The sequence below is a fragment of the Mercenaria mercenaria genome, chromosome 2 (assembly GCF_021730395.1).
Source record: "Mercenaria mercenaria strain notata chromosome 2, MADL_Memer_1, whole genome shotgun sequence".
NCBI lineage: Eukaryota > Metazoa > Mollusca > Bivalvia > Venerida > Veneridae > Mercenaria > Mercenaria mercenaria.
In genome coordinates, this window is record NC_069362.1 from 98,375,170 (window position 1) to 98,384,195 (window position 9,026).

Sequence of the window (9,026 nt, forward strand, 5' to 3'; positions counted from 1 at the left end):
AAAATCCCTATATTTTACCAAATGAAGGGGAAAAACTCTGCTTTTACTAGGTCAAGGGAGATAATACCATGTGTGCAAAGGTCATGTGTTAATAAGCATGTGGAGTTTAGTGATTCTAGTTGAAACAAAAGCCCTAGACAAGCTTTTTCTTTGATTTGACCTGGTGACCTAGTTTTTGACCAACATGACCCAGTTTAAAACCTGGCCTAGAGATCATGAAGATAATCATTCTGTGCAAGTTTGTATCAAGTTTGCATAAATGAAACCTCTATATGGCTGAAAGGGCCAAAATAGAAAATTTTGCCCCTTTCAGGGGCAGTAACTCTAGAACCCATGACGGAATCTAGCCAGTTTTCAAAAGGAACCGAGATCTTTTTGTGACTTAAGTTGTGTGTATGTGTGGTTAAAATCATATGTAAAAAAATGCCACTTCTATCATGTTCACAAGGTAAACATTAACAAATTTTGGCTCTTTCATGGGTCAATCAGGGGCCGTAACTCTGGAACCTATGATTGGATCTGATGGATTTATCATGGAATACAAAATCTATTGTTGTTAAAAATATTCTGCTAGTTTGTATCAAACAAACCATAAATGAAGTCTCTATATGGTTCAAAAGCCAAAATAGCAAATTTTGGCCCTTTAAGGGGCCATAACTCTCGATCACATGATGGGATCTGGCCAGTTTTCAAAAAGAACCAAGATATTATGCCAATACAAGTTGGGTGCAAGTTTGATTAAAATGGGTTGCAAAATGTGGTCTCTATTGTGTTCACAGGCCAAAATAGCAAATTGTGGCCCTTTAAGGGGGCCGGCCATAACTCTGGCACCCATGATGGGATATGGCCAGTTTTCCAAAGGAACCAAGATATCATGCCAATACAAGTTGAGAGCAAGTTCGATTAAAATCGATTGCAAAATGTGGTCTCTATCGTGTTCACAAGAAATTGTTGATGGATGGACGACAAAGGGCGATCACAAAAGCTCACCTTGTTGCTACGTGACAGGTGAGCTAAAACGGGCATCCATTCAACAAATTACTTGTCCAGTGAGGTCATCTAATGATGTGTTGTGAAGTTTGAAAGCATTAATTTGATCTAGTGGTTTAAGAGATCTGCATGCATGAATCAGTGTGCAACACTGACAAATAACTACAAGAATACTTTCAAATAGTTGATCTAAAAGCAGTCCATCAGTATATTTTATATAAGACAATTATTCCGAAATGTTGGATACTAAAAGAAATAACAGCATCGTAAATCTGATAATTTTAATATGATAAATATCAAATTGTACTACATGTACAATTACATAAATTATAAAGATGTTAAAATCTGCTCAAAAATTTACAATATTCTTATTACTGTATGACCTATTTAGTATCATTCTCAACACCTTTATTCGTATTTTCTAAATCCTTGTCCAGAACAACATTATTAAAATTGAGATAGTTAATCTTTACGTCACAAATAAATGTTTTGTCATCTACTGGTAAACTGTACGCTAGTCTTTCATCATGAAATATCTTCTCCATGAGAGGGGGAAGTCTACTGGTGCTTTTAACAACTGTTGCAGGTTTAACTTTACAATTTTTCACAGCATCAAGCCAGTTTTGTTCTTGGTCCTTGGGAATGAGACGCCAATCATGTTTCATTCCAGATTCTATCTTGCATATGCCCATGTTTCTACCACGGAAAATCTTTTCACCAACAGCTGTTCCTTTGCAATATCCCTGCAAAACAGAGCAACAGATATTTTATTCACTCCTTATACTGCAAAATCATTTAATTGCTTTGTTTAGGCCAAATGGCATCTATACATTTTGTAGAGATTTCAACTTTCAAGCGTAAAAGGAATGGGAATTTCATAACGTTCATTGGGATTAACCCTTACCCTGCTAAATTTCTATAATGAACTTATCCACCATTCAATTTGATCAGTACCATTAACTTTCAAAAGGGGTGCTTACTGAATTGCGAACAGTGCAGATCATGATCTACACTGGTCCCAAAGGCAGAATCAATCATGCCCAGCATCATAACTTTTTTTAAGGATTAAGTTATGTTGATTGGTGCAACCATAAAATCCTAGAAAAAAATAGACACCCATAAATATGAATCATTTCACAATGCTAAGCTATGTAAGCCTTTTCAACTTTAAACAGTTGAACAATATTTCACTGACCACTTTAATATGGTATTTAAATAGTAGCAAAGTCCAATTGGAGAAAAACTGAGTTTTGGCATACTAAATTATCTAGTTTTCTTCTTTGATATCATTTACAATCAAATGTTTGTTTGCATTGCTTCAACTGACCGACAACGCCCCATGGTGTACATGTTTTTGGTCAAATCAGAATAATTTGAACAGTCTTGGTAGAGGGACATCAAAGGGAAATATGTGTGGAATTATTTTAAAATTGAGCCCGCTGTTTCTGAAGGGAATTTTTTTTAAAGTTTTCACTATATATACATTTGATTTGTACATGATAAAGAAAACTGACCATGTCCACTAATGGCCATCTTTTTGATGAATCAGAATAATCTTAACAATCTTGGTAAGTGGTCACACAAGAACCATTTGTGTAAAATCATTCTGAAATTGGGTCAGCAGTTCATACAAGAAGAGTTCTGAAGTTTCTTGTATATACATAATTATAGGGAAAAACAACCAAATGTAGGACGTTTCGGCCAGGGGATGTTTTTGCCTAGGATCTTTTGCCTTTTGGCTTAGGATAATGAGGCTAGGATGTTTTGGCCAAAACGTCCGTGGCCAAAACGTCACTCCACCAAAATGACCACATTCCCTGGCTGCCATGTTTTTTGAAAAACTGGAATAATCTGTACTACTTGGCAGAAGGTCACACAACGACCATTTGTATGCGATTATTTTAAAATTGGGCCAGCAGTTACATACAGGAAATTTTTTAAAGTTTTCACTCTAGACTATACATAAAGGGAAAAGTGACCAAACCCCCTGGCAGCCATGCTTTTTCGACAGATCAGAATAATTTGAACAGTTTTGATAGAAGGTCACTCTGTGTGTGAAATTATTTTAAAATTGGGCCAGCAGTTTCATACAATAAAGTTTCCACTATATACATATAGCCCCAGTAAAGTGACCACACTCCGGTGGCCATGTTTTTGATTAATTAGATTAATATGATCATGGTATAGGGTTACGTAAAGACAATTTGTGTGAAAATTTATTTTTAAATAATTTAGCCAGCAGTTTCATACAAAAAAGATTTTAAAAGTTCCCAATATATACATATAGAAAATTTTTATGTGAACATGCCCCCTGGCAGCCATGTTTGAGACAAACTGGAATAATCTGAACAATCTTGGAAAGACAGTTACATTTATAATGACTATTTGTGTGAGATTAAGTCAAAGTTGGACTAGCGGTTTTGGACGAGATGTCATTTGAAGATTTTTCTATTTTTAGCTGTGGCGACCCCTATGTGCAACCAAGCGGAACAGTTCGAACAACTTTGAAAGAAGACCACCCAAGGAACATCCAGTCCAAGTTTCATCAACTTCTATCACATGGTTTCAGAGATGTTGTTTGAAGAAGTGTTGACGGAAGGGCACTGGATGGATAGAGGGACGCCTGACAGCGAGTGTTCACAATAGCCTAACCTAAGCACTTGTGAACAAGTAAAAAAGGGCAACAATTTTTTAATTATGGAACATTCCCCTGCTTTAACCTAGTGACATACATGTAGTTAAAATATTTAGGGTAACATGGTTGATTTATAGAGAAAAACATTTATATGACAGGGCAGTCACCGATACAGGTCCATTGAGGATAACAGCGCATTGACACAACTGAAGGTCATACGGTGACTTTCCAGCTTTGATGGTGGAGGATTAGACCCAAGATGCCCCTCCATGCATTATTTCACCTCAGTAGAACCACCAAACTTCTTTAAAGTTTAAGCAAGCCGGATGACTTCCTCACATGAAGAATTCAATGCGCGAGTGAGGCTTGAACCCATATCACTTTAACCACTCCACAACGGAGGCCTCGTATAATGTGACTGGTTTGTGTATTATATCCTGGCACTGTAATTTTTGTTATTGTTGTGACGATGGATAAAAGTCTCTGAAAACAGCAGAAAATGTCTCATTACTCTCTTAAAATGTTAGTTCTGGCTAGTGTAGTGCCCGCGTACGGTCTGGTACGGCCTACGGGGCGATAACCTGAACCCGGAACACAGCAAGAGTGATTTCCCTTTGTGCGGGCAGCACGAAAAGACATTGCTGGTGTTGCTAGTCAATATTATTTGGCTATTGTCCCGAACAGCATAAAGTACAGACTGATTCCACCTGGTAAGTTTCCCACAGTTACAATATTGGTGGCAGCGGTTCATTTTGAGCCCTTATTTCGCCGACCAATAAATCGCTACCGAACTTCTATTTTTAGGCTTGGCCAACTTGCCAGTCTAAAAGCAGTTGTGACTTGTGTTGGAAAAGGGACAGGGTGAGGCGTAATTGAATTTAGTCGATTACGTTCTTGGTCTAAAACACTTATTTAAGTGTTATAGGTTAAATAATTGAAAAATTATTCGACATTTTCAGACAGTTTGTTGGGACTTATACCATCGGAAATCCCTATAGTTGGCATTGTAGTTTACCTTTGTTGAAGCTTTAGGATCCTTAAAAGAATTTTTTTTTTGATCATTCTGGAATTGAAATAATTAAATTTATTTCTGATTTTGTTGTTGTTATTTTGATTTTTATCAAAGATGTCACAACAAAAGAGTCCAGAAGGTAAGTCAGTTACATCTGGTATTAGTGCACAAGTGGTTTCAATTAATTTTGCTACCCTTGAGCAATTGAGAATGATACCTGGAATTAATACAAAAATTGCCAGTGCAATTTTGTTGGTGCGTGAGGCAACGGGGAACATAACCCCGGAAGTCTTGTCCGTGTTGTGTCGTAAGAAATTTACAGAGTCTGAGCTGGGTCGAATTGATTTTACCCAGAATAAACTATGGCCACTTCAGGACAGTGACAAGGAGCTAGAGGCTAGAAAAGAGCCCTGTGCTTGGTCACATGTTAAGACCGGAAATACTCTAGCTAGGCCTGGGGACTTGATCACCCCTAGACCCAGAATGCATGCTGTATCTTCTGGTATGCACGGGCCATTATTGAAAACTCCAGCTGAATTCCTTGGGACACCAGCATCGGGCAGGAATAAGGTATCGTTACCAGAAACGAAACTGAATTTCAACCTTGGTGAAGGTAGCACTCCTTTTGGTGATGATAGTAATGCCAATGCAAGTAGACCATCATCAGATGGGGGAGTGGGAGCCGACTATAGTCAGCTGGCAAAGAAATTAAGTTCTTTGCATAAGCATTTGGCATTTGATGGTAAGGGCAGCTGGGAAGCTTTTGATTTAAAGTTTTCCAGATATGCTGAGACATGCGGATGGTCAGATGCTGAGAAATTTGAGGGCTTGTGCTGGTGTCTTACTGGCGAAGCTATGGACTATTATGTACTGATACATGATAGTGGTGAGGTGAACTCTTACCAGGGTTTACACAGTAAGCTTGAGGCACGGTTTGGTGAGCACGAGTTGCCAGCTGCGGCTCAATTGCAATTTCAACAGGCTTGCCAGGAAGAGGGCGAGTCATTAGATGATTTTGCAGACCGGCTTTTGACACTTGCAGAAAGAGCGTTCAGAGGCCTGCCAGATTCATTTGTGACTAATCAAGTCGTAAGTCGTTTCTGTCAGGGCCTGTTAGATAAGGATGCAGGCCATCATGTGTTTATGCTTGATCCTATGAGTATCCAACAGGCCAAGCAGGTAGTCCGTAAATACCAACAGGCACACATGGCTATATTTGGTATGTCAAAGCACCAACCTAAGCCGTTCGAAGAGGAGGAATGGTGCGAAGAGGAGGAACGTATTTTTGCAGTGGGAGAAATGGCCGGTAGCACACAAGGGGCACCAGATAATAGGACTGTCATGGAGGTACTTAAGCAATTAGAGCTTAAATTTGAAGAAGTCATGACAGTCAGATCCAGTAGAGGTGAATCTGGTGAACTACCATAGAGGCTTTATAAAAGCAAAATCTGTTTTATGCTTTGACAGGCAAACTTCGGTTTGTGTGGCGGGGAGAGTGGGTCAGAGCTTTTGAAGTTTTGATAAGAGGCTCTGATGCAACCGCCTGGGTTAGCCTTGCTGATGTGGATGGATGAGTTTATGCTTTACACCAATGCATGGAATAAATAGATCAGTGCATGGGTACCATAGGTCCAGGTCGGCAAGGAGAAGGTCATTGCATATGGTAGTTATGGTAGTTATGTTCTTATTTGGTAAACTGTATTGTACGGAATGACCACTTAAGTTTAAGGTGATTCATGGGGTTCCAAGAGCCTCAAGGTTAACTGGTGAGACGGTGGCCGGAGGAGCTGTCTCGGTTGAATATTGTGCTGCAGCACAGGGTAGGTCGTGAGCATGATAAAGCTAAGGCAATGTCTTGAATGCCGGTTGAAGGCATTGCAATGAGTATCTTGCTGAGACACGACTGGAGCAGTTACCTTGTGGCAGGTGTAATTACTGTTAAGAAGACAACGGAAGTTGGGGTCCTTTAACCTTGTAGACGACGCAGTGCCGTTGGTCATAGGGGACACCGAAGCTTCCATCATAGAGCGTTTGAGGGAACTAGGACCAACAAGGGCATGGGTACGACTGTCTACGGGTTTCTTGATGTAGACGACGCAGTGCCGTTGGTAAAGAGGTTACCTGGAGTTTACATCACAGAGCATCTGGGGAACCTGAGACCAACATTGGCATGGGTACGACTGTCTACGGGTATCAGGATGGAACCACAGATGACACCGAGGGTAAGAGTGGCAAGCCAGTCCTTGCAATAGTAGTCTCAGATGCGGGATGACCCTTCTGGGAAAAGTAGCCTACCAGATGAAGTAATTTTTTGTGCTGGTATAGATTTAGACTACTCCGAGGGAGTTAGTAAGCTCCTTTATGGTAGATATGTTTAAGGATGCTGTTGTAAGCATGAACATGGACCACAAGGAAGGTTGAGACCTAGGCTGTTTAGAGCCTCGGTAATACAGTCACGTCTGGACAGTCAGGTTCAGTGCCTACTGTAGGACAACCAAGTTCACAGTCTAAGGTCCTTTCCTCCGGAAAGGACAAACTAAAGACTTGCCGTGCTTAAGGGTGCGACAGGTACCTCTGACTCTACAAAGGGTCTGGGGTCTAGCCTTCAGAATTCCATCTCAGTGCCGGATCTAGGAGCTCTGAAGGATAAAACTGGACTGTATAGTTGGTGGTTCTCAGTGGAGCTGAGTAAAGTGTTGAAACAGGATTAGAGATTGCTGTTTGTTTTGGATTGGTAACGAGGTAGGACAGATCAGGCATGGTCCGATCTGTTTTGTGCCAGTCAAGCGGCTGAGTCAAATCGGTGAAACAAGGAACAATTTCTTCTGTTAGATTGTGTTTTATGTTAGTGTGACTAAGGTCAAGAAGGCATACATCTTGGTATGCTGAAAAATCTGAAGGAGGAAGCTACTGAACTCCATCATAGCCTTCCCTCTTTGAGACATTGGACTCTGAAACAGATTAGTACGATGAAGCCTCGTCCAAGAGACCCCAGACGAGGAAAGTATGGCCTCACACAGTTTTACTAGGATAGGGCAGGCACCGCAAGGCCCTGTCACAGAGGAGACTTGAGCTCTGTTTGAACTAACAGTAAGGACTAAGGTTACCTAGCACCCCCCCCCACCCTCCTCTGTTAGGCAGAGGCAACTGAGTGAGGTAAGGGTCAGCCGCCTGTTTGCCTAAAGGTTGTTTTATGGTAAGTGTTGGGCTGCTGACCATTCTTAAGAGTAGGGACAGTTCTTTTGATAGCATTGACTATCTTTGGAAGAACTGAGTCTGTTTAAGCCATAGGGGCTGATCCCGGTGCACTATGGATGCGGAGATCCATGGTCGCCGGTAGCGGTGGTATTGTGGCTGAAGTGACACAATACTAGTACTGGTTAAACCCAGGAACATCTCATATTTATGAGCAAGAGACCATGGTATACTTCTATGGTCTAAGACACCATGATCTACTTCCATGGTGTAGGGACTAACTCCTTTCAATAGGACGGGGAGGAGTGTAGTGCCCGCGTACGGTCTGGTACGGCCTACAGGGCAATAGCCTGAACCCGGAACACAGCAAGAGTGATTTCCCTTTGCGTGGGCAGCACGAAAAGACATTGCTGGTGTTGCTAGTCAATATTATTTGGCTATTGTCCCGAACAGCATAAAGTACAGACTGATTCCACCTGGTAAGTTTCCCACAGTTACAATGCTACCATAACTTAACTGACGCGGTTTCTATTTTCTGATGGTCGCGTCCATTAAGTTATGGCGAAACCCCATTTGGTTAACTAACCAGTATCAAACCAAAACATCTCGCACAGTCTCTCGTGAGAAACTGATGACGTCATGCAACAGTTTAGAGCACGTGGTTATTTTTGAAAGTCGTTCTTTAGTTCTGTCGCATTGCATTCTTCGTAATATCGTTTTGGCAGGGGCACCAGAACGAGTGAAAGAAACAACGCCAAAAGAGGAAGACGTCGTTCTTTCGTTATGGCAGGGTGCCAGAACGAGACGACGCCAAAAGAGGAAAACGTCATTCTTTCTTTATGGCGGGGGCGCCAGAACGACACTGGCAGAAGTCAGCCACCATAGATTTCCTCAATAGTAAATAAATTTTACACTTCCATTGTTATACACTCGTGCGAAAGTCTACCTTTGCATTCATGTCCGGAACAACTGACGTAAGTCTGTAGAAAGACGGCTCTTCATATCGACTGCTGAAAGCCACACGGTACACATAACGACCTTCTCCAAAGTTTTTTAGATTCCTTGCTATTTCGAAAATTGATTTGCCATGAAAATGACTTTCCCTTCCAATGTATTTTATTGGCATTTTAAAAAATATCAAGGAAAAATATTTCACTGACTCTCGCGAAAACTAATAACGGACAACAAGTTGGT

General features: G+C 41.0%; 1 protein-coding gene across 1 annotated transcript; it reads right to left on the minus strand.

The window, feature by feature from the left end:
* Window positions 1-1,257: 1,257 nt before the first annotated feature.
* LOC128555295 (28S ribosomal protein S34, mitochondrial-like) lies at window positions 1,258-9,026 on the minus strand. The gene is made up of 2 exons (XM_053537344.1): window positions 8,779-9,026; window positions 1,258-1,733 (listed from the first exon to the last, which is right to left on the minus strand). The coding sequence occupies exons 1-2, from the start codon at window positions 8,956-8,958 to the stop codon at window positions 1,374-1,376; spliced, it is 540 nt and encodes a 179-aa protein (XP_053393319.1). The 5' UTR covers window positions 8,959-9,026; the 3' UTR covers window positions 1,258-1,373.